Below are 26,536 nucleotides of genomic sequence, written 5' to 3' on the forward strand. Positions count from 1 at the left end.
TGATATTCACAAGTGAATTTTAGAGAAAATTATTCCAATTGCAAGACACTAAACTTAATTTTAACGCATTCTACCACCCATGATCAGATGGACAAACAGAGGTGGTTAATTGATGTTTAGAGAATTATTTACATTATTTAACTGGTGATAGACCCAAGGAGTGGGTTCGTTGGCTTTCATGGGCAAAATGGTGGTATAATACGATTTACCACTCAGTTACTAAGATCATTTATGGATGTGTACCACCCTTAGTTAGCTCATACACACGTGGATCAATAAATGTGCATCAAGTCGACCAAAACCTATGCACAAGGGACCAAGTATTGCAACTTTTGAAAAACAATTTATGCAATGCACAAGCAAGAATGAAGCAACTGGCCGACAATTAAACATCATTTGGAAAGAGAATTTTCAATAGGAGATTGAGTTTTTCTTAGACTTCAACCATACAAACAAGTTTTAATTCGTCCTTCAACCTCTATGAAGTTGTCACCGAAATTTTATGGCCCTCATAAAGTGATAGAGTGTATTGGACAGGTTGTTTATCACTTGGAGCTTCCACAAGATTCTAAAATACACCATGTATTTCATGTGTCTTATCTAAAAAATAAATTAAGCAACAAATTTACTCCTCAACAACACCTTCCTGAAGTGAATTCAGATGGTGAAGTTAAATTTCAACCTTATGCTATTTTAGAAAGGAGACTTGTAGAAAAGAACAATCAAGCGACATTTGAACTATTAATTAGTGGGACAACTTATGTATTGATGATGCAACATGAGAGTTATGTGATACAATTTAAGAAATTTTTTTAGAGTTTATTGCTAAACAATCTTAAGGACAAGGTTGTTTTGAAGGACGATAGAATGATAGAATCCTATAATGGATCTGTTCAAATAAATCTTTTAACTTTATTTCCTTTTTTAAAGATACATTTTAGATCTTTTGTTTTTCTAAAATAAGTTTGAGATAAGTTAGACATTTTCTTTTGAAAATGTATTTTTATTTTGAAATAGAAATAATTTTATTTTTGGTTAATCAACTCGAAATTATGATTTTCTGACATTGTCGTCCTATTTTCATACACTTTTACACATTTTTTCGTCTCTTTTCTTATTGAATTAAATTGTCATCTATCTGGTGGCAAAAAGTGAATACGCTTGCCCCAACACTCCCGTCAACCCGTCCCAAAGCCAACACGAAGGAGGTAAATCACGGATGGCTACTAACTTTTGGAATAATAACTAGCACGTAAGAGAGACATTTATCTTAACTTTTTTGAGATTCGAATCTCAGATCTCATGATGGTAATATGTCATGCGCGGATTACTAGACCGTTCAAGGAGAGTTAAATTGTCATCTATGTGCAGTGACATGTGGATGCTGTGATTGAGTTTCTAATTGCTTGGGCTTTGTGCGATTTGCAACTAGAATTGATGTAATCAATTATGTAATATTTGAATTTTTTTTAATCATGTGTCTCTTTCACAAGTCTGAAAGCTGTCGATAAGCTTTATTCTTTAAAATCAAATCAAGATGTTTAGATTGGGGATAGGTTTTGAAGTACGAAGTGATGAAGTAATGGTCATTCTGATGAAGTAAGAAGTGAGGAAATTTCTCGGTCGGTATACATTATGATATAAATTTTTAGGTTGTATTTAGATATTTATTGATACATTTTTAGATAAAGTTGGTCAAATATGAAAATATTTTTAGGTTGTATTTGATAGATATTGATGATATAGTTGTTCAATTTTGATTGTTGATACAAAAAAAAATACTTCCATCAAGTAAACATTCGATATAAAATTGAGAAATCATATAAATAATTTATTTCGTTAATCAATGTAACATATGAAATTATATATAACCAACTACTTTAGTATTTTTACGGAATTGATAAAGTAAAAAAATCTTTTTACTTCAAAATAGATCCAATTTTTAAACCGATTTATATTGGTAAAGACTTACAGTATTTCTTTTTACTTCATGTTCTTATACTTCGATAATTATCTATTTTAGACTTTGTTAAATATACGACGTCTATCAACCAAATTCACATAGTGATTTTTTTGGTTTTGGTGATGGTGGTGGCGACAATGACAACGACGATAAAGGTAATGGTTCTTCTTGAATTTAATTATGTATGGATATTATTTGTTTCATAATTAATGTTTTTAAATATTAATTCATATATTGTGAACCTTTTAATTTTGTTTTTTTAATTAATATTGTTATTTTATTTTTAACAGGATTGGTGAGGTCAAGTGTACTAGTATAAATTGAGAATTCATGTTGAGGAAAAAATAAGTAATTAAGTTTTATGTTAGTTTAAGGGATTTTCTTTCTTTGTGAGAAATAATCTTTTTTGTTTGTTTGTTTTGATGCAAGAAAAGAAGAATGAAAGAAGAAAGTTTTTTTGGAACAAGAAGAATGAGTTGATATGTGTGTGTGTTTTCATTTTAATGGGAGAATGTTAGATATTTTTGGATAGGATGACTTTTATAATTTGATATGTTTTTTTTGACGACTTTTATGAATTTGATATGTTTTTTTTTGACTTATTTGTATGATTTTATTTTGACAACTTTGACTTAGTATACTGTATATTGGGTTTCGAATATTAATAATATGTGTATATATGTTAAATAGGATGTGTAATAGATGTGATAATATTAAATAAGATGTGTTGTTAAATATGATGGGATGTGTTATAGTTGGATGTTTTATAAACAAGTTTGTAAATGTATTATATTGGATTGTATTAATGATTCTGTATTTTCATCTCAAATTTCATCTAAGAATCTAAATGAATCCATGGATTCATCTGAGATTCTAGGGCAAAATTTGGGACTAAGATAATTCTTCGTAGATCACCTGAATTAGTAGATTGATGACGAATTTCGTTGCCAAATCTACGACAAAAATTGATTTCGTTGCCAAAATTGGAATGAATCATTGGATTCATCCCAGATTTCAGGACAAAATTTAGGACGAAAATGATTTGCCATAGATCACCCGAATTAACAGATTGGCGACAAATTCATTTTCGTTGCCAAATCTACGACAAAAATCAATTTCATTGCAAAAATTGGGACGAAATCAAATTTTCATTGCCGTGTAACGTATGAGAATTTTGCAACAAATTTTATTTTTGTTATAAAATTGGCGACAAATTTGACGACTAAATTTAAATTTGTCACCAAATTCGGCATCAAATTTGAATTTTTTTTTTGTCACAAAACCTAGCGACGATAATTTTGGGATGAAAAAAAATTCATCGTAGAATTCATCCCAAAAATTTTTACGACAAAAATATTTTATAAATTCATCATAGAATTCATCTTAGAATGCCTGCTTTTTTGTAGTGTCGTATTTCATCTACTAGGTAAACTCGATGTAACAAATTCTCCGAATGCGAGTCTCCACGATCCTAGGCGTGTTGTCTGGCTCGCTTCTACTTCTTTGTAAGGTTTTTAGACTTGTAAGAGGCATGCCATTACTTCTTCTGTATTCTTTAGATGTTCTTGTCAGTATGCCTTCAGATATGAACTGTATCTAATTGAGATGCTACATGATTATCTTTCTTAATTTCATCAGTTCCATTGTGGTTTAAGAAAGATGCAACAAGCTAATTGCATGGCAGAGGCAGTTGGGTGCCTGAGTATGTCGCTTGAACATTCAAACACTCGGCGATCGTTGGACTTCCACCGACGTACCTTAGATGGACGTCGTGGAGATTGACATTTTCACATGGCACCCCTGAACTGCATTTGAGGGTGACCGCCACCGGCGTCGTTGATGTCCCCCTGATATCACTAAAGATGATGTCCCTAATGCTCACTAAGGATGGCACCTGTAAACGATAACTACTTTTGAGGCTGAATTCTTGAGGTTTCATCAGGCTGTTAGTTTTGGCGATATCTCACCTTGGATGAGCAGACGGCGTAGGGGCAGTATGCCTGGTCAATGATGATCGGGTTTGCGACACTATTGAGGATGATGTTCTGGAAGGTCAAGTTACTTACTGAACTTTTTCCCGGAGAGTTCTTCCATGTCTTGATTCTCAAACCATTTGCTGTACCTGATAGAGTGCAGTCTTTGATCAAGAGCCCCTTGACGTCTCCTTCGTTCTCGTACCTTCCTAGGCTTCCGACACTGGCAAAAACACAGCATAAAGTTCATAAATAACTAAATTCGATCGAGTGATCGAACTTTTAGGATGCTTTAACACTCTGAGATCAACAGACTACCAACCTGATTCCATGGCCTGGGCCACAAGTGATGCCACTGATCACTACCTGCTCATTACTTTGTCCGATGGAGATGCAATCATCCCCGGTCGTGATCACCGAGTTATAAATGTTTACTCCCAAGCTCCTCTCGATGTGAAACCCATCTGTGTTAGGGCTGTCGGAAGGAGCCTGAGCCACAATATTGCTTCCCCAAAAGTTCTTGCAGCCAAGCAAAACAATGTGGAAGAACTTGCTGTTCAATGACTTTATGCTCTTCATCACAGTATGTTCAGTGTAAACAAACTTGATCGACTACATTAAAACAAGAAACAGTATCATTCTTCGCCTTCCAATTCAGATTCGTCGACAAAAGTAGAGGTACCGAAACCTTACTGAAGGTAGAACTTTGCATTTTTCTGTCTTGGAGCACTCATTGAAAGGCCAGGAGAGAGCTCCTTGGCCATCAAAGGTGCCCCCTCCTGTTAAAGTCAGATGATGCACCCATCCAAACTGTATCCAATCATCGCCGCTGACATATTTACTCAAATTCGTGGAGGCTTTCATGTATCCCTACACGATCAGATTTGTATATCGTTAAACACAAACACTATAAATAGCATGGCTCAAAGTCTCAGTCCAGTATGATACAGATACAAGTTCAAGATCAGGATGCAAATATGAGCAAAGCAATTGCAAGAACTGAAGGACAGGCACTGAGTTATCTTGCTTACCTCCATGGATACAGTAATGGAGCTGACATTTCTGCAGGGGCCATCAAATTTAACAGGGCCAACAAGGTAAGTTCCTTTGGGTATCAGAAGCTTGACACCACCAGTAAAGGAGCATGCTGCTTTCCATGCTGCCATGAATGCCTGCAAATATAACAAGAAGCAAGGGCACCAGTTCAATTATAGCTCCACAAGATGTTCTTCTTAGTTGTCATCTTCAATTCTAAGCCTAAAGCAGGATAAATTAGGAAGGAGGAAAAAAATTGCATATTGTAGGGAATCAACCTTGTTGTCATCACTGATGCCGTCGGCCATGGCGCCGTAATTGAGGACATTGAAGGTACCAGAGCTGGTTTGGGCGACGGCGAGGAAGCAATCCATCAAGCACAGCAAAAGCAGGAGCTTCATCGCTCGATCTTTGCTTGGGTTCTAATAGCGAAGTGAAGATAAGGGCTCTTTTTTTATTTAAAATGATTGCAACTGTTCGATCAGCGTAACTGCCCACTACCTGGAAACCGGGCACGGTCGGACCACCCCTCCACTAACTCGCCGCCGGTTGCTGCTTCTGCATCCCTTTCCGGTGTTCGCCTCTTCGATCGACTACCAATGCGAATCATTCGCTGTGTCCGCTGCTTTCCTCAGTGAAAGTTGCCTCCTTTGGCACGTTCTTCAAGGATCGAAAACGCTAGCTCGATTTCTCCGTCGATTGCTTTTTCAGAGAATGATTTCAGGATCGAAAACTCATCACTGGGAAACGTGGTTGTCCGCCATGCGTCGGCGGTGGGACGGCGAGGTTAAAGGAGTCGAGGCGCATGCATCGCTCGAAGAGGATGACTTCGCCTTCCGCACTTTCCACCTTCTCGAGCGCATCACCAGCGACTACGGCAGTCGATGTTCCCTACGCCGGCTCGCCGACGGGCACGTGCACGCCGGCGATCATAGAGCATAACATTGTGAACAATTTTTTTTTTTTCTTCTTTTTTTTCTTTGGATTTTTGAACTCTAAAGAACATTTTTTTGAAGAAATAAAAATCAATACAATAACAACAATGACTAAGCTTTATCCCACTAATTGACAAAAAAAACAAAAAACTGGTTCAGCATTGTTCAATCAGATAGCATTCACTGATCTAGCAATGAGGGTATAAATTTGGTAACTGGAATATTTATAATTTAGAAAATGAAGAAAATTATACGTAAAAATAATATTTCTTCATGTACAAAGAATAAAAGTAGTTGTTCTACCTTCAAGAAATATGATTTTTGCAGCTTACAGTTCTCTGTTCATTGTCATTTCTTTGCTTTCGAGAACAGAAGGCATCGATACTTCTACCCGCTAACAGTTATGTCCAGCGCGCCATCTAGGTTGTCTTGATTCGATGCTGTGCCTGTGAGAACACTCTTCTCCTCCTCCAAGTTCACCTTCTCCATCTTTAGCCTTGCCTCTTGACGCACAATCTCAGCCTGCAAAATGGAGTTTCTGAAATCAAATGGCTTTGGTAAGGTGACAAAGTTCCGAGGAAAAAGCTCTCTAAACTCGGTTGAGCGAATCAGTTAGTACATAAATTTCTCAAGTTGAAGAATGGTATCGTCAAATAACAAATCTATTTTTTATTATGTGCCACGAGTTTCAGCTCGAAGACAAATTTTAGTAGCCATGAATATGACTGAAAAGTGATGGTGGAGAAGCTTCACCAAGGTACAAGTTTGAAATGCCACACAAGAGAGAAAGGTGATGGCAAATTCATCTGGATTCATTGACAAAGAAATCGAGTAATAATTCATTGGGCATATCTATTTATGCAAAAAAAAAAAACAAATCAAATTTGCTAAACACATCTACAAGAACGCTTAAAAGAAAATCAATATTTCCTTGTATTGATTAAGCATACAGCTATCTAAGACATAAAGAAGAAAAAGTTGAATGTTGCAGAACAAGAACACCATTGTTCCGGTAAGCATAGGTGAGTACTGAACAACCATATATTATGCACGAACACAAAACTTGTATCATTGTTTAACAAACGAACACTTTTACTAAAATTAAAAGAAACTGCATTGATACACAATGACAAGCATCGAAGCACAAGGGTCCAACAGAAATTCCATAAATACAAAGTTAATGGCCAGCTAAACAAATTGCTCATATTAAGTGGTTTTTTGAACCTCAAAATTTCCCCTATTCTACCTTAGATGCAAAAAACAAATTTGAGAAATAACAAGAGAAGAAGAAAAACAACAAAATGATGATAAGTTGGGAGCAAACTGTGATAACTTTCAGAGCCTTTGTTATCTGAAACATAGAAGAATCCTATTTACAGTATCTACAATGTTAAAAAGAAGAGTAATGTACTACTCATTTTGATGGATAACAAAACAATGTTCACAATGTAAAATTGATTAGAACAAACCTCATAATTAACATACTCGGAGCAACCTCCGATTAAATTTATAGATCAGCACTTGCTATATCAACATCTTTTTTTTCATAGCACAAGACATCCAGAGTTTTTCAAGCGCTAGATAAACTACGCATTTATGATTTTCTACAAGGACGCATACAATCTATATCAAGCATCTCAAAAGAAGCATAACAAATCGAAAAGGACTACATTTCTAATCAGAAACCAAGATGACCAAGTGCATCATCGCAATAAGAAACCAGGTAAACAAAAAAGAATTCTTTGACCTCGTAGATGGGAGAAAAAAAGAGGGAGCTTCATTTTCTTACAGCAAAGAGTGAATATTACCTCTCGCCGGGATAGTTCCAGCTTTCCAGCGGCCTCCCTCTCGGCGACCTCGCGCTCCGGCTCCTCGATGTAGCTCTGCATGTCCCTCTCCTTCATGATCCAATCCAACGCCTCCTTGAGCTCCTTGACGAACTTATCCACCACCGCCTTTTTCCGCATAGACATCACCGCTCCTCGGTTCAACAAGTGGGGGAAGTCTAAACATCCGAACACTACGAACGCTTCGCCTAGCTCCTCGAAGTATAGCGGAACGGCCGCCGGAGAAATAATCTTCCGGTGGAAATCGGCGGAGACGCCGCAAGTTTTCGGTTAGAGTTAGGGATTGGAGTTTGGAAATCGGCGGATAATTTCGATGAAGAGAGGCAATTAAAACAAGGTCTAAATTTAATATCACATACAGTTTTATTAGATATCATATCAATAATTTTTTTATTAAATATTATATTAATTGTTTTTATATTGTGTCAAATAAAATAATAATGACAAAAAAACTAAAAAGCTGTAATCTAAACTATACTTGAATATCGAATTATAGCTATAGTATAACTTAAGTTGTGTTTGTCCCAACTATTTAAGATCGGAGAAGCACATCAATGTAATACAACATCGAAGAACACTTTTCGATAGTTGATACAACTTAAGACTAAAAAGAAGAATCAAATTGAGGCAAGAGCTGATACCTAAAGACTTAACACAAATATCAGGGATCTTTGTGGATGTCCTCCCCTCTTCACTTAATCTAAAGATTTAAGATTATCGCGACTACTTTTCTGCTACTAACGAGCAAAATGAGAAATTATTTCCAGGGTATGGTCGAGAGACCGTGCGGATTGATGTTATTGCACGCGCCAACACTCTGGTTGAGTGGGCTGCCGGAGGACTCGCTCAATGCACCACGCGACAGTGGGCTGCTGGCTCCGGTCGTCCTGCCTGCAACAAGTTTTCCGGTGGTGGAAACAGGGTCCGTGAGGTAAGCCTGTTTCGACTCTTTTTTCCCATCCGGTATAAAGCTCCCCACAACCACCTGTAGGTAGTTTAGACTAGACGAAATTAAGAAAATACTACATGATACACAGAAGTTCAATTGGTTTATGATGCTTTTAACAGACCTGAACCGGCGATGATGCCAGTAAAAGCCCTGCTACTCCCCCACCCAAAACACGCCCATCTGGACCAGCTAAGGAGACACTTAATCCACCTGTTCGACTGCGCTGCCCGCCGCTCTCCGACAGCATAAACGAACCCGACAATGATAAGATCTCGAACTTACCCTGCGAGTATAAGCATAGACGAACATGTATGAGTGTCTAGCTGAGGCCGTAGCTCTGAAATAGAATGTTGAACGGAGCAACCAGTGAACAATATAAACCTAAGCTATTATTCAGTTTATGAAATTCGTTTAGCTTTCAAAACTTAAGCAAGGAAAGAAGTACAAGCGAAGGCAAAGCTATTATCAAGAGTTACCGAATGACCTTCCTAATAAAAATGTTCCTAAATAAGTGTTTGCAAGTACTTGTCGCTTCAAACACACTACCATCATTGCGAAACTACACTAAGTAATAGATAATATGACGAAATGACAGAAGACAAAAAATCGGAAGTGCAACACCATCTGAAAGCAATAGTTTGGCGGTGAGATCTACAAACCTCGTAAGTTACATTACCACCAGACGTTGCAGGCTGACGCAGAGTTACATTAGATACAGCACCATTGGCTGAAAGAACGCAGATGGTACGGGATCCTTGCTGAGAAAATGACATAATTTTGGAAGATACATCCTATAACCAGAAATCAGATTATTGATAACCAATATATGTACAACATCCATGGTGCATAATTTATGAAATTTAAAAAAAAATGAATGAGAAACTCAAATACACACAATCCGTCCCTTAAGTTTAGAATAGTTATGCCAATGCGGCAAACATTGATATAAACCAATCAGTGTTAGCGCCGTAAAGTAAACTCGACATGATAAGAAAGTATTTGATTACCTCTCCTGGCATTACTGTAATAACATGAGGAGTAAATGAAGTTCCCGCTGGTCCTGTCAAACAAGTCAAATTACAAAGATATGAGTAGTAAAAACAAAATTATTGTTAACACGCTCAACGCCAATTGTGTTTTATGTATAAAAGATATTACATTGCAAGAATCTGCACAGTGCATCCAAGAATGATGTTTAATCGTTAGACACGTGTAATACTTACAAATGTGAAGCAAAAATTGGAAGCTTGTCAACAAGATAATATATCGACTAAAAGTATCAACTCAGCAAAATATTCAGAATGACACTATCAAAAGACATCTGGCTAACAAAGCAATTGAGTCACAAGAAACAAGTATCAATGCATTATATTATTGTTGGACCAAAGAAAAATGAAGCCATGTACAATATTACATGACACAATCAAGGATTTTAGCTGTATTTTTACAATGTTGCATTTTAATTGTTTTTGAATTACTCAAACCACAATAAAACATGCACCAAATGTAAATCTCTATAACCAGCAACCTTAGTTTATACCTTCCATAGAGTAAACCAACCTATAGGAGGAATAAGATACCAAGCAACAGAAACCGTGTGACTTAGGTTTCTAAGAACATGGCAAGAAGAGCATAACTCCACCGAAGCATCGGTGTCATTTCACTGCTTCATAAAATTGATAATTGTTAAGCAAGCAAAGGGATTTACCAAGAGCACTCATCTTTGGCTTATTGGTAGAACCAGGCGGCCGACCACGTTTCTTTGCACCATTGGTCGAGCTTGAAGGTGCTGTGTTGCCCATCCCAGATGGAGACAATGGACCAGCCATCGATAAAGGGGTCAAGGCAAGGCCATCAGGACCATACTTCCTGGGTCGCCCTCGCTTCCTTTTGATGGGTTCTCCCATGCTCATGTTCATGTTCAAGCTGTGGGCTGTTAGGGCTGCAGAGCCAGCGTCCGCAGCTCCAGGACTTCCTCCTCCTCCACCTCCTCCTTGATAAGTAGGAGGAGGTTGAGGAGCAGCAGGAGGTGAACTGCTTACTGGCTTGTAAATTGCCGTGCCATCGGCCGTGTAGGCTAATCGCACGCTCTGCATCGACGGGACCGGCTGTAGACTGATGTTGAAGGGGGATTCTCTACTCGCCATGATCCAATCCGGCCTCACTTCCATGCAAGGAAGAGAGCTCGAAACACACTACCTACCAAAATAATAACTCTTCAGCGACAGAAACAGCAACCAAAAATTCCAACTGAGCTACTCTTCAGATGAAGATCTAAGTCGAGAACCTCCACTGAAATGAAGAAATTTTGAATCTTTAGACCCTCAAAGGGCTGCAAATTTAGCAACTTCCAGGAAGAAGGACGAGAATTAAACAGGAAATCAGCCGAAAGATGCATCTCTTTTACACTGAAACCCTACTCGACCACGCAACTCAATCACTGCCGCAAAACAATTCCTAAACCCAAAACCCTAGGGACCAAAATTTGATCTCTTTTATCTCGAACAAGTTAACAAGCTGCAACAATCAAACGCAAAATGAAAACCGCACCCGAAGAGAATATAAACCCTAATACAATTTCCAGATCGAGAAGGGAAAGGGTAAACCGAAAATCAAGGCCGAGTAAATAAACTAGAAAAAAAATTGCACTCCCATCGCCAAATCATGCTCAAAATTTCTTTTTCCCATCATAAATACTCTGAAAAACATGATTTTGACAGATAATTTCTGGAAATGAGAGAATAAACCGAAAAAAATATCGATTTTGGTTGGAAAAAAAATAAAGTAATGACCTGGTAATCCTCTAGAGCTGAAACACCAAAAAAAAATTTCGCACCAAGCACGAGAGGAATAAATTGGAGAAAATTATTCGCCCCTTTAATAATTTCCCGAAACCCTTTCTCTCTCTGGAATTCGACCTTTTTCACACCCGAAAAAACAAGAAAATAAAGCCGCCGAAATTGCTCGGTGGCAAAATAATCTATCAATTAAACCTAATCGTCGTCCTAATCAGGAATTATTTCCAAATACGACCTTTAATATTTGCAAATACCCGAATTAACCCTTACGCTCTAAAATCTTTAAATTAGATAATTATTATTTTAAAAATATAGTTTAAGTGATTATAATATTTTTTTAAAAAATAATGACAAAAAAAACGAATTATTTTAATCCATCATTTTCACAAATGAAATCTAATCTCATTAAGAAATCGAAGGGTTTGATTTGTGATTCCTTAATATAAGGGGCCTATTTGTAACTGCTCATTGATATTATATCTACGAACGGGATTTGTTAATGTATCAAGATTTGTACTAAAAAGCTTGATGTGATAGGCTTCATCCAATAATTCATCACTTATCCACTTGTTTGTTAAAATATACTTTCTCTCCTTTTTGCTTAAATAATAATAAAACAAGAGCCCTTTTGCAATTCTTATTTATTTTACTTAAGATAACAACAAGACAATGATAATTTAAATTTATTTTTTTTCCTTCAATTAATGACACTATTTAATTTATTTCAATAATTTTTTTCTTAAATTATAAATAAATAATTTTAAATAAGCCCAAATTAGTATCTATTAGATTGCGTAAACAAAAATAAAAAATCAATCAAATAAATATTATATATATGTATATATATAATACAATCTTAAGGAAAACAATTTTTAATTTATTTCAAAGAAGTAAATTGTAATCTAAGAAAATATGAAATTCTTTCTTAAGAAGTAATTTATTTCTATGAAGTAAATTGTAATCTAAGAAAAGGATGGAAAATAGGGTAAAATATTTTTTCCTTCCCTTTCTAATTAGCAAAAAAATAGGAGATTGTTGTTTATACTTTTATTTTTTTCAACAATGAATGAATAATTATAATTATTTAATTTTAGAAAACATGTGAAAATATTATCTTGAATTTATTTGGAAGAAAGCAAACTAATAATAATAATATAAAAAAATGAGTTGGGGTCAAAAGTTACTAAAAAACATATTCCCACATGTGATCTTCTTTCTATTTCAGTTAAAAAACCTCGGACAACTCAACTTTAAAATAAAAAAAACCTAAGTTAATTCGGTAAATTTTAATATTAATTTTATATAAATTTTTTTTAAATAAATTCAATTAAATGGATGTTAATTGAAATAACTATTTTTAATTTGATTTGATTAATTCAATTTTAATTATAATTATTTGATTTTAGAAAACATGTGAAAATATTATCTTGAATTTATTTGGAAGAAAACAAACTTCTAATAATAATAATAATATAAAAAAGTGAGTTAGGTCAAAAGTTAGTAAAAAAACAAATTTACACATGTGATCTTCTTTCTATTTCAGTTCAAAACCTTGGACAACTCAACTTTTTATTTTTTTTGCTTTTCTTTTTTTCATTAAAAAAATAAAAAAAAGCATAAGTTAACTCCATAAATTTTAATGTTAATTTTCTATATTTTTTAAATAAATTCAATTAATTGAATGTTAACCGAAATAACTATTTTTAAATTTAATTTGATTAATTCAATTTTAATAAAATTTTGATTCGATTCTATTAACAAATATTAAATCAGTTTTTAAGTCGGTTCATTTATGAACCGAATTAATAAAATACTCACCGACGATAAATATGGCATACTAATAAATAAATAATAGGATCTTTAAATTTTAATAGAGATAAATATTTTAATAAACTATACTTCGATTTCATCTTATAAATAAATTAAAGATATAACTGCCCATCTACAAATAAAAATAAAAAGACATGATATTTTTTTCATGAGCGTTTATTTTCCTTTTTAAAAATAAATAAATAAATTTCAATTTACACTTTTTTTATTTTTTTTTATATTTCAGAAATTAAAGTCTTTAAAAGTTTCTTAGTGTTTTTTTAGTTTGTATTATTCAACCTCCTAATCTTAACATGAATTGGAAGCCAAATGCTAATAATTTTAAAAATAGAGCAATTCTAAAAAATACTAGACTTAGAATAACAGTTTTATACAAAAAATTATGAAAATAAATTTTGTGTCATATGCTATTACATGAAATTTTATATTTTTAACTTTTAGGGGGGTAAAATTACATAATGCTCAAATTTTAGAGGACCACCCACATGACAATGACAAACATATATTTTTTTCTAAAATGTTTTTTTGTTAATTTAAAAAAAAAAATGGTTGATAAAGTCTCTTGTTCTCATTGCTTGCTTGCATAAATCAGGGAGTGTTTTTGGTTGGTGGCCTGCCCTTGCAAGCAACTTGACAAGTTGGAGGTAGACTTTGATTTGATTTGGTGTAGGCCATATCTAATCTACTCCAAATTGGAGTCAAAAACTTTCAAATATTTTGTTTCGCTCCTTAAGATTTGTGGTTTAGATTCACTTTAGGCTATAAAAATATATTATTTAAAATTATAAAATTGTTTTTGTAAATGTGATAATTAGAGGTTAAAATAAAAAGTTACCTAAAAAGTTAGGTGGTTTGCTGAAGTATTTATTTTGAATGGAAAAAGTCAACGACAAAGTTCAAATTTGGTTGGAAACTTTGTCATGGGTGGGCCCGATGCTGTTGAAAATTTTGTTTAAAGGAGAATAAATGTTTTTTAAAAAGTGTTTTATCAAAGAGATAGCTATTTTTTTTTAATTACAAATTTAATTATTTTCAAGAAAGGTCCTTTTATTTTAAATTGACGTGTTTGGACAGATATTTCTTTTTGTAGTAATAAAAGGTTTGACAAAGATTGAAAGTGCAAGAGATATATTTTTGAGAAAGTATTAAATTAACCATAATTAAGGGTTTAAGAGCAGCTAAGTATCTAATAGAAATGATAATCATGTTATGTGTTGAATATAAATATATAATAAGGGTACAAATAATCTATCAAATTCATTATTTATGTGAATTGCTCCAACATAAACTCATAAATGAGCATTATTTATATGCATAAATATTAACTTGAGCATAATAATCCGCATACATTAATTAGCAAAGAATGGATCGAATGTTGTTTTCAATTTGGGCTGATATTTTGATCAAGGGCCGAATGATTCTCTCTTTTGTAATTATTATAATCCAGGTGTGAGCCGTCCAACCCTACGTATTAGAAATTAGATAAATTTGAAAGCACGGGTGATTGTCCATCCAACAGATAACGTGTTAAAATTTTTATTTTACTAAAAAAAAATATTCTATAATGCACTATAATTGAGATTTAAACCACACCCGAGAACTACTAGTGCGTCTTGCGCAACATAGTCGGGAGGCGCCCATATCGCATACTTTAATATGACATTTTTCTTATTTATATTTAAGTAAATTATTATTATCATAATTTATTTTATATATATATATATATATATATATATATATATATATATATATATATATATATATATATTCTATTATTATTATTTAATTTTTTTATTTTTATATTTCTCATTTAATATCAGTTTCTATTATAATTTTATATTACTTAAGGCAAATATTTATTAGTCACCTTATATAAATAGATAATGTTCACTCCTAGCACGTATAGTCGACTTATAATTTATTTTTCTTTATATAATTTGGGATAGACTGTGAGAGATCCTTGGGGCTATAGTATCATGGTAGGATTCCCAACTATGAAGTATTTGCAAAAAAAGATTTATCTAAATAAGACGCACAATCAAATGATGCGCTTCTCAATTTACCTTGGTAATCAGTGAGAAAATTTTATAAAATATATCAATATCTGTCAAACCTATAAACCTTTTATTATTATTTTAAATGATGCGCTTCTCATTTAATTTTTCATGATTACCATAATAATATTATTTAATACTAAAAAATTATATAAAATATATCAATATATTTAAAATTGATTATGTTAACACTGAATCTGAGACTACTAGTCTGATTATATGGAAATTTATCCTTGATCGATAGGATAAATTGAGAAGTGTTCGCAGTTAACGATTCAGAAGTCTAACATCTAGTATTTGTACATTCTATTTGAAAAAAAATCTTACAAATATACTATAATTAGGATCAAATTATAAATATCTAGGTGATTATTCGACCCAACCATAGCCCTCGGGCCATGTTTATGTGATTTATAGTTTATTAATTAGATTACCTGTGTTATTTGATTAATTGAATGGATATCATTAAGTTACTGGATGATAGGGAGTTTATTATATCAGGGGCTTCTAAATCTTGCGGCGGTGCGGTCTGAGAGTGAGTTTCATAAGCGAGAAAATTATATTTTCGGTTACCTTGCACTTTTTTATATATTTAAATCCTGTTATGAGTCTTTAGTCCAGTAATTTATAATATTGTCCAATTGATGGTCAAAATATTGAGTTAAAAAAAAAGTCACATAGATCATGAAAAATTAAAATTTTTAAATTTAATTTATAATTCAGTATTTCAACCGTCATTTTCCAATGAAAATTTTTAATTTTATAGAAAAAGAATTAAGGGGGCATTTGATTTAGGGGAATAGGAGTAAGGAATGAGAATGAAAATCATTGATTGTCATTGTTAATGTTTGGATTATAGGAATAAGAATACAAATAAGGGAATGAATCCTTGAAATTGGATAATAACTCATTCCCATGTACTTCTCCTTCAATAAGTCATTACCCTATTTTCATCAATCAAAATATTCTCTTATTCCAAAAATACCCTTAACCTAAAATTAAAATTTTCTCCCTTAATATCAAATATCAAAATATATTTATTTATTTTTTCTTTCATATCACTTCTCTCTCCTTGTTATCTCTCATCATATTTTCTCTCTCATCATTTTATCATACACTTTCTCTCTCCTTAATCTCTTTTATCACACTCTCTTTCCTCTTTTTTTTTCTCATTACACTTTCTCTCTCATCATACTTTCTTTCTCCTCAATCTCTTCCATCGCACTCTCTTACTTCTTTTTTTCTCATCATAATTTCTCTCGCATCATATTTTCTCTCTTCTCAATCTCTTCCATAGCACTCTCTTCCTTCTTTTTTTTCTCATCATAATTTCTCTCGCATCATATTTTCTCTCTTCTCAATCTCTTCCATAGCACTCTCTTCCTTCTTTTTTTTCTCATCATAATTTCTCTCTCATCACACTTTCTCTCTCCTCAATCTCTCTCATCATACTCTCTTTTTTATTTTTTTCTCATCACACTTTCTCTCTCCTCAATCTCTCTTGTCACACTCCCTCCTTTTTTTCCTGAACACACTTTCTCTCTCCTCAATCTTTCCCATCACACTCACTGTTCTCTTTTTTTTCTCATCACACTTTCTCTCTCCTCAATCTCTCTTGTCACACTCCCTCTTTTTTTTTCCTCAACACACTTTCTCTCTCATCATACTTTCTTTCTCATCATATTTTTTTCTCCTTAATTTCTCCTATCACACTCACTGCTCTCTTTTTTTCTTATCACACTTTCTCTCATCATACTTTCTCTCTCACCATACTTTCTCTCTCCTCAATCTCTCTCATCACACTCTCTCTCCTCATTTTTTCTCATTACATTTTCTCTCTCTTCATCCTCTCACATCATATTTTCTCTCATCATGTTCTCTTCTATCACACTCTCTTTTCTCATTTTCTCTCTCTTCATTCTTTCTCATCACACTTTTTCTCTCATCATACTTTCTCTCTCATCATATTTTTCTCACACATTCATTTTTCTCTCACATCTAATTTTTTCTCTTATTTTCCTTTAAGGGTAAAAAAGAAAATTTTGATTTATTCCGATAGAAAATATGCAACTAACCAAACATTACTTTTAAGAGTAAAATCCATGCTCATACTCATTCCCATTTCACAATATAATGATTCTCATTCCGATTCCTATTCCTAGGAAAGAACTAAACGCCCCCTGAAGATAAAAAATATTATAAGTCACTGTATTGAGAACGTAAATTGACTCGAACGGACTAAAATTAGAAAAACGCACAAGTTACATAATCGAAGACGAAATTTTCTCTTTCACATACCCCTAACCACAATTTTGCCCCATTTTCTCGCCGACGGGAGCTGCCTCGACTGCCTTCTCCGCCAAATCCCTCTTCTCTCCGGCGATCCCTCGTTTTGAGATCTCAGAAAGGCGCTCGTCCACTCATTACAGTCGCCGCCGGGACTGTGGCCGCCAAGTTGGCGCAGAAGATCTTCGTCATACCTGCCCAGAGGCGCGGATGCCATCTCATCACTGCCAAGGTTCAATCGCCGCTGACGCTATCACCTTTACTTCCGATTATTGCTTGATTTTGTCTCGCTTAGTAATCGATGTGAATCGGCGCCTGTAACGAATTTAATCAGCATATATATTTATTTTTGAAAAATTATACCCTATCATTCGATGGAATTTTGTTGTCGTCGATCTCTTATCTTTCTCACCAATCGATGCCGGATGTAGCTTGCATGTTAGATTCTCCATCAAATACTTAACTTGTATTTGTTAAAATAAGAATAGAAAGAAGATAAAAATATGAGAGTAATAATTAATTTTATACTTGTCCTGAAGACAATACAATATATAGGATTTAAATAAGTACTTGGTCAATTAACTAATTAATAAATAACAGAATAATTCTAAAAATTATTCTGAGAATTATTCTAATAATTATAACAGAATTGTTAGAATAATCCTAAAATTAATTTGATTTGATGATTTGATCCGGTCAATTTTGGTAATTCTCTTTTCCCCCCCCCCCCCCCCCCCGACAAATTTAACGGGAGATCGTTGACGTTGAGTTTGCTTGCTAACTTGTTGAAACGTTGTCTGGATAATGGCTTAGTAAAGATATTAGCAATTTGATCCTCAGCAGAGATATAAGAGACGGATAATTGTTGAGTTGTCACACGTTCACGAAAAAAATAAAAGTCAATCTCCACATGTTTTGTACGAGCATGAAAGATTAGATTTGCTGTGAGATATGTTGCTCCAATATTTCGCACCAAATTTTTAGTGCAATATTTGATGCAAGATGAAGTTCAAAGAGAAGTGATTGAAGCCAAATAATTTCAGACGTTGTATTTGCTATAGCTTTATATTCTGCCTCAGTACATGAACGAGATACCGTAGGTTGCTTCTTTGAATTCCATGAGATAAGATTTCATCCAAGAAATATTGCATATCCACTAGTAGAACGTCTATCTTCAGGAGAACTTGTCCAATCCGCATCACTATAGGCATGTAAATCTCGAGACGATTGACGATATAAAAGAAGACCATGTAGAATAGTACCTTTGAGATAGCGAAGTATTCTTTTTACATTATCCCAATTTTGTTCAGTTGGAGCGTGCATGAATTGAGAAGCACGATTTACTGCAAAAGTAATATCAGGGCATGTGATAGTGACATATTGTAAGGCTCCAACAATGCTTCGATAAATCTGTGGATTAGACAGAGCAGGAGAGGATGAAGATGGAAAGTTGTTTATAGCAATTGGTGTAGAGACCGGACGTGCTCCATCCATTTTGGCTCTTTGAAGAAGTCCAGTAATGTATTTGCTCTGAGAGAAAAGATAGTCATCCTCATGTGGAATAAGCTCAATACCAAGAAAAAAAACGAGCAATGCCCAAATCTCGGGTAGAAAATTCTTGATTGAGAAGACTTAATAAAGTTATGATGCCCTTGTGATCATTACCGGTTATCAGGATGTCATCCACATAAATAAGAAAAAATATCATAGACCCGTCATTATATTTGTGAAATAGAGACGAGTCAGTCTTTGATCCAGAAAATCCTTGAGCTTGTAACCAATTGGATAGTTGATGAAACCATGCACGAGGAGCTTGTCGAAGACCATATAAGGATTTCTTAAGTTGGGAAACATGAGATGGAAATTGTGGATGAATGAACCCAGGTGGTTGCTCCATAAATACAGTTTCCTCAAGATGACCATGAAGAAATGCATTTGAGATGTCCAATTGGCGTACAGGCCAATTGGAACTAACAGCTATCGATAATAATAGTCTGACAGATGTAATCTTGATGACTAGACTAAAAGTGTCAATGAAGTCAATACCTGGTTGTTGACTAAAACCTTTGGCTACAAGTCGAGCTTTGTGTCGTTCAAGAGAACCATCAGCTCGATACTTAAGACGGAATACCCATTTAGAGCCCACAACATTCATTGAGGAAGTGCACGGAACTAGATTCCATGTTCCATTGCGAAGAAGTGCATCAAATTCTGTAGTCATTGCACTACGCCAATTTGGATCCTTGTTTGCTTGCGTAAAATAAGTTGGTTCAATAGATTTTGAAGATACCACTAGGCCTCGTGGAAGAGGATATCGAGTCACATTTGGTGGGCAACGTTCATAAATGTCACTAATGGGAAGCATGTGACGAGGAGCATTATCATTTGAATCACTTGTTGATGGTGATGAGGAAGTAGGCTGACATGGTGATGTAGATGACGAGCTTGCATTATCCGAGGATCAAGAACTAGAGAGCATATTATCTTCGACCGGCGAGGCTTCCAAGATTGGAGCATCATCCTGAGGTGATTCTGATGGTATAGGGGAGTTATTAGAGAGCAGAGCAGGACCTAGGATGACATCATTTCTGACAATATTATGTGGTATTAAGAAGGTGTCACCTGTATCTGGAGGAGATATCGAAGAAGATACTGAAAAAGGGAATAGCGCCTCATCAAAAGTAACATGTCGTGAAATATAAATTCGACCTGTTGGTATATGTAAGCAACGATAACCATGGTGCAAATTGCTGTAACCAAGGAAAATACATTGTAGTAAACGAGAGTCAAGTTTGTGTTTAGAGTAGGGGCGTAACCATGGATAACATGCGCAACCAAAAATTCGAAGGAAAGTGTAATTAGGAGTTTGATTATAAAGTGTTTCAAAAGGACATTTATGATTGAGCAATGGAGTAGGGAGTCGATTGATGAGATATACAGCAGTGGTAACAGCTTCATCCCAAAATTTACGTGGAACTGATGCATGATGAAGAAGAGCTAAGGCAGTTTCGACTATGTGTCTATGTTTTCTCTCAGCGGAGCCATTTTGTTCTGGAGTGTGAGGACAAGAGACTCGATGAACAATTCCACAAGAGACAAGATGACGATGGAGAGCTTGATATTCACCTCCCCAATCAGAATGAAAAGAAAGTATTTTACGATTAAAATATCGTTCAACTTGATTTTGAAATTTACAGAATATATCCAATAAATCAGATTTTCTTTTCATAGGATAGAGCCAAGTATATTTACTAAAATGATCAATAAAGGTAACATAATATTGGAAACCTTGGTTAGATAAAACAGGTGCAAGGCCCCAAACATCAGAATGAATTAATTCAAGTGGGAAATTAGAAACATAATCGGATGAATAGAAAAGTAGCTTATGACTTTTAGATTCCATGCAGGCCCTACATGAATGAGATGGAGAGGAGGTAATGGAAGTAGGTAAACCATACCTATTGATGATTGACTGGACAATATGAAGAGAAGGATGACCAAGTTGAGCATGCCAAGCTGGTTTATTTGTGCGTTCACCCACAAAAGCTTTGATTGAAGAACTTTGAAGATAGTAGAGGCCATTTTTGATTCTCCCATGAAACACAATAGCATTTGTTCCTTTATCTTTTATAAGATAATGATTATGATGAAACTCAAAAATGGCATTGTTATCAAGACAAAACTGACGGGTAGAAAGTAAATTTTTAGTGATAGATGGAACATGAAAGATATTGCGCATGTGAAAAGTTCGATTAGATAAATGAATATATGTGTTTCCAAGATTAGTAATTTGCAAACCTGAGTCATCGCCTACTTGAACTGTATCTGAGTCATAATATGACATTACGTCTGTAAGGATATTATAATCCGATGTGACATGATGAGTTGCTCCAGTGTTAATATACCAATCAGTAGATGAAAACTCTGGGGTTTTACCGCAAGTAGGTACAGATGAGAGAGCTTTAGGATATGCTTGTGAAATAGATGGTTGTCTTGAGGTTGTAGAACCACCAATGAAATTTGAGGCAAATCTTTTAGGGCATAGATTTCCAGGATGACAAATGATGTGACAAATTTGACATTTTATCCGAGAGTAATCAAATCTTTTAGGGCATAAATTTCTAGTATGACCAATGATGCGACAAATTTGACATCGGACTGAATTTTGTTTTTGGCCTCCTTGATAGTGTTGAATATTTGACATCTAAAGTAAAATAATTTATCTTGTAGAGAGACTGGATCGCCGGAAAAGGGGCCTTTCGCCTGGAGAAACTCCCCTTGGAGGAAATAGAAGCCTTGGCTGGAACAACCACTTGTTGTCGACGTCGAGGTTTGGCCGGCGTTCGGTGGACAGCGGCGGTAGCACAAAAGGAGAAGCCCTTTTGTCATCTTATTTTGCGGTTTCAAAAAAACAGAAACTCCTCTTTTGTTTTGGGCGGCGGCAGAAAAAGGAAGGGAAAGAGGATTTGTGAGGGAGAGAGAAGAGAAATAGGAGAGAGGAAAGGAAAGATTAATTAAAAGAAAAATAATAATAATAAGAGAATGGAAATAGAAACGTGATAATGTAAGCGGTGAAAGGAGGCAGACACGCTGATGGTGGGAGAATTAAGAGAAAGAGAAGGAACAAAGGATCATGGCTCTGATACCATGTTAAAAGAAGAATAGAAAGAAGATAAAAATATGAGAGTAATAATTAATCTTATTGTTCATTGATACTTGCCCTCAAGACAATACAATATATAGGGTTTAAATAAGTACTCGGTCAATTAACTAATTAATAAATAATAGAATAATTCTAAAAATTATTCTGAGAATTATTTTAATTAATAATTATAACAGAATTATTAGAATAATCCTAAAATTAATTTGATTTGATGATTTGATCCGATCAATTTTGATAATTCTTTTTTATCTCTTTTAGTATCCTTTGGTGTTGCGACAAATCGTAAGAGTGATATAACATTAAGATTTGTCAGACTTCAAGTGCAGATTTGCTGATCTTTTCCGTAGGTGAGATTTTTGATGATTGTGACTTTTTCCCACTCCATTTTACTTATGTTCCTCCTTATCAGAATGTTGAATACTCGTTCAGTGCATCATACAAGAGCTTCATTCACCATAAACGAGAATTGTGCCTCTGATGTCCAAGATGACACTGAAACATTGCTGAATCGGATTGTACCAGAGGTGGCTTTCAAGGATCCTTCAAGTGATTACTGCTAAATTTAGAATTGGATTATTTTTTTTATGAGTAACATATGATTCATCCTTTGCCTACTTGTTAGGGTCGGTCTGCACCTTGGAAGCACACATTGGAAGGTGAGCAAATGTGAATCTTTTTTATTTTTTTTTCATTATACAACCTTCTTTCATCTTAGGCGAATAGTGAAGTCGCAATTAGCTGATAGAGGAGCTGTGACATTGATCCTGCTATATTGATCTTGGCATTGAACATTGTAGAAGAGTTTATGATTACTACTCTATCTAAATAGAAATTTCTCTCTCAAGTAATAGCAGTAAATCCAGTAATCATGCTTTATCTTTCTTCTTTAAAAAAGACAGATAATTCCTCTTCTTTGAGGAAAGCATGTGATTGATTTCTCTCCATGTTGAGGAAGCATAGAAATTACTTTGTATCATTATATAAAACATGATTTATACCATGCTCTTTATATTGGTGGTATCTGTCAAGGCTTGAAACTTAACAAATTCTCAAAGCCTCGTAGCCATTATTTGGTGTGGTCTTGTTACTAGTGCAGATCCACCATGTCGCCTTGCATACATTGTTGTTGCTGGGCGAAGCCCCCCCATGATTTACCTCCCTTTCAGACAGTGGGAGCTACCCTGGAGGGACCGCCAAGGTGACGGTTTTACCTTTTGCTGCCAATAATCAACTAGCTAATTAAACTTAACTTGACACTACAATGAAACTATAGAGATGTTTCTACATTGATGTCCAGGATTCCTAGTACTGATGGTCGTCTCAACATGGGAACTTGGCAGGTGAAAACTTGTTAGCTTTGAGTTATAAAGATTCAGAATAGAGCAGACTAGTTCTAAATATTCTGTAAAGTTTTAGTGGGTTTAATGAATCTATTTAGGACCATTCTTAATGAATGAACTGGTTTTGTAACAGGGAATATGGCTCTGTGAACATAGGGATCATACAACTCACAAAATTGTGATCACTCTTAATGGTATGTAGTTTACATAAGAACCATGCAACAACTCAGAATTATCATCAGAATTCTCAATGATATGCAATTTCACTGTTAAAGAATTGGAATGTTTTGCTGGAATTTCTCAAATAGATTTGTGGATTGATTTGTGAGAAAACATTTGTTGTAGCCTAATCAGTTTCCTACGCTAGAAAGATCCATGGAAGAAAAGGGTGAGGGAAAAAGCTTCTTGACCTTTTTATTGTTTACTGGGTGGAATGGCATAGTTTTCAAACTGTTTGTTCATTCTTCTATGTAAAGAATCACACATTAGGAAAATCTTTTATCCATTCCCTCCATTTTTTTTTTCTTATGTCTGTTTCTTAGCTTTAATACAAATCAATTCATACAATCAATTTCAATTGATTCACATTACAATGGCATAGTAATAAAGCTTGATGTCTCTGATTTGGTTTATTCGAATACATTAGCAGTAAGAGTAAAGAAAAAAAAAATTAAAAGAAAGAAGCAACTTGCAAGAATCCTTTCTCAAATGGTTAAAGAATGGAAGATGCATGACTTGTCACCTGTTTCATTGCACCTTCAGCACTATCTTCATGACCTCATACACCAAGTAACTAATGGAAGCAGAAGGTAACACCTGAGATGCAAGTATGAACACCCCCATCAAATTAGATCAAGGTTAGTATTTATATCATTCTCATCTTCAAATTGCATTTGGCTCAACTATCTAGTGTCTTATGCGTGTGTATGTTCATGTTTGTGACTAGTGCAAGTACCTGTAACAAGCTGGGAACCACACCGGCATAGAGTGCAGGCAGACCACCTTGCTCGACTATCTTCACGAGCGTCGCCGCTGCACTCATCTTGTTTGCACGAACCTGCATCTGCAACTGCCGCCGCACCACCTCAAATGGGTACGTAGCCGCTTCAGCACAACAACCGGCGACTGCCCCATACAACAACGTCCTCAAGGGTCCAAGCTCCAGCTGATCCAGTGCATTCACCTGCTTCCCTTCTTGCTGCCTCATCAGAGTCACCCTCTTTTTCCCCTCCGGTGAACTCAAATAAGCTGCCTTCAACATATCGTAAACACCGTAGAAGACCGCACCCGAAGGTGCCATGCTCACAAGGGACGGCACAAGCCCCTTGTAAAGCGAGAAGAACCCCTCGGTACGCACCATGTATCGAAAAGCCCCGACAATGCCACCTAAAGCTTCCCCTCCGGGCGCCACCATCTTGGTTCGAATCTAACAAATTCAAACACGAGCGCTGAATTGTGAGGAGTTCCTATTTACCTTCTGGCATTCTCAAAGAAATCAATGTGGCACGCGATTGAACGCTATGCCGTACCGTGTCCATTGGAATGCAGAGGACAGTTGCTGTGATGCCAGCGGCAGCACCAGCAATGAACCGCTCGAAGTTGGTGATCTCTTGTTTGCCGGAGAGTTGAAGGAGCTGCTTCCGGTAAGTGTCGTAAGCGCAGAAGTGAACTGCTTTAAAGGGCGCAGTGCGAAGAATGTTCGCAAGGTTGCCTTTCCAGAAGCCCTTGAGGCCTTGCGTGGTGGCGATTTTGTGGACGAGGGCAAACAGATGGCTCTGTTCGCCGCGAAGGATGTATTCAAGCTTCAGCCTCTCGAGAGGAGCAACGAAGGTTCTGATGCAACGAGAATGGATTGTTTCAGGATGCGGTCAAGGAAAGAAATTTGTACAAATTATAATCCTCAATACCTGGAAACCATGGCGGCGACGGCGCCTGACCAGAGGTGCTTGGTGGTATTCATGGCGGTGGCTTTCGCCCTCTGGACTCTGCGATTGGTATCCTGCTTTTTGTTCCTGTTTTGGATATCACTAATTTGCTGGCCCTCCGTCACCGATGAAGCCACTGATTCCAAATCGTCGCCCCCCTTCACGGATAAGCTGATCGATGTCAAGGGATTCCAGCGGGTGGCAGCGGATACCCATCCGATTGCGGCGAAAGGAGCGGGATTTAAGCGGTGAGGGGGTGTAGAAATAGGAGATTCGGGCTTGCATCGGGGATACTGAGAGAGGTGCCGCCCGACGGCGAAGAGGGTGAAAGGGTTGTCTGAGGCCTGGATTCCGGGGAGGATGGCGGCCAAAGGAGCGAGCTTTCTTCTAGGGGTTGGATTAATGTCGGGTGATTCATGATCCCATCGGAGATCCAGAAAGAGGTGGACACCGGCGGCAAAGAGGGGCGGATGATGGTCGGAGGCCTCGTCTGGGGTGCGGATTCCAGAGAGGGTAACGGTGCGGAAGCGGAACTCCATCTCCGGCATAGCGGCAAAGAAGGAAGGTGAGGGAGGCAGCGGGATTGAGGATCCGGTCCCAGCGGGATTCGCTAGGGTTCAGAGTTCGGAGAGCGAGGTGGAGGGAAGCGAGCGGGCGGACATGGTCGAGGAGACCTCGAGGTGCAACAAGAAGCGACACAGATGAAATGAACAACGTTTATTTATTTTATGTACTTTTATTATTTATTATCTATTTATTTTTGTACTTGTAATCTATTCATTTTATGTACTTTTATTATTTATTTATCTATTTAGGGTTTAAGGTTAAAACAATAGTTTAATTAAACTGAAAGCATATCGCCATTAATTAATACAACACAAACAAATTGACGTTCGTTATGAACTTGAAACAAAATAGATCGATTAAACTTAAGATCG

General features: G+C 35.7%; 4 protein-coding genes across 9 annotated transcripts; all 4 read right to left on the bottom strand.

Moving 5' to 3' along the window:
- Nucleotides 1-3,390: 3,390 nt before the first annotated feature.
- LOC121974388 (exopolygalacturonase-like) lies at nt 3,391-5,970 on the bottom strand. The gene is made up of 7 exons (XM_042525426.1): nt 5,473-5,970; nt 5,250-5,393; nt 4,968-5,108; nt 4,630-4,806; nt 4,259-4,548; nt 3,931-4,159; nt 3,391-3,857 (listed from the first exon to the last, which is right to left on the bottom strand). Exons 2-7 carry the CDS (start codon nt 5,370-5,372, stop codon nt 3,633-3,635), a joined length of 1,185 nt encoding a protein of 394 aa, XP_042381360.1. The 5' UTR covers nt 5,373-5,393; nt 5,473-5,970; the 3' UTR covers nt 3,391-3,632.
- A 136-nt stretch (nt 5,971-6,106) lies between these two features.
- LOC121974428 lies at nt 6,107-8,264 on the bottom strand. Its single transcript, XM_042525492.1, has 2 exons — nt 7,715-8,264; nt 6,107-6,428 (listed from the first exon to the last, which is right to left on the bottom strand). Exons 1-2 carry the CDS (start codon nt 7,877-7,879, stop codon nt 6,294-6,296), a joined length of 300 nt encoding a protein of 99 aa, XP_042381426.1. The 5' UTR covers nt 7,880-8,264; the 3' UTR covers nt 6,107-6,293.
- Nucleotides 8,265-8,269: 5 nt separating this feature from the next.
- On the bottom strand, nt 8,270-11,676 carry LOC121974397 (AT-hook motif nuclear-localized protein 10-like). 6 transcript variants are annotated; one of them, XM_042525447.1, is made up of 7 exons: nt 11,495-11,676; nt 10,990-11,219; nt 10,411-10,897; nt 9,710-9,762; nt 9,362-9,493; nt 8,824-8,985; nt 8,270-8,738 (listed from the first exon to the last, which is right to left on the bottom strand). In XM_042525447.1, exons 2-7 carry the CDS (start codon nt 11,098-11,100, stop codon nt 8,511-8,513), a joined length of 1,173 nt encoding a protein of 390 aa, XP_042381381.1. In that variant the 5' UTR covers nt 11,101-11,219; nt 11,495-11,676; the 3' UTR covers nt 8,270-8,510. The 6 variants fall into 6 exon arrangements, with proteins under 6 accessions (XP_042381381.1, XP_042381414.1, XP_042381398.1 ...); XM_042525480.1 differs by lacking the exon at nt 10,990-11,219 and having other exon boundaries at nt 11,495-11,674; XM_042525464.1 differs by lacking the exon at nt 10,990-11,219 and having other exon boundaries at nt 10,411-10,901; nt 11,495-11,674.
- A 12,599-nt stretch (nt 11,677-24,275) lies between these two features.
- Nucleotides 24,276-26,304, bottom strand: LOC121974436 (probable mitochondrial adenine nucleotide transporter BTL3). Its single transcript, XM_042525501.1, has 4 exons — nt 25,581-26,304; nt 25,203-25,506; nt 24,629-25,099; nt 24,276-24,489 (listed from the first exon to the last, which is right to left on the bottom strand). The coding sequence occupies exons 1-4, from the start codon at nt 26,144-26,146 to the stop codon at nt 24,421-24,423; spliced, it is 1,410 nt and encodes a 469-aa protein (XP_042381435.1). The 5' UTR covers nt 26,147-26,304; the 3' UTR covers nt 24,276-24,420.
- Between the last annotated feature and the right edge of the window lie 232 nt (nt 26,305-26,536).

The sequence above is a fragment of the Zingiber officinale genome, chromosome 1B (assembly GCF_018446385.1).
Source record: "Zingiber officinale cultivar Zhangliang chromosome 1B, Zo_v1.1, whole genome shotgun sequence".
NCBI classification, from domain to species: domain Eukaryota; kingdom Viridiplantae; phylum Streptophyta; class Magnoliopsida; order Zingiberales; family Zingiberaceae; genus Zingiber; species Zingiber officinale.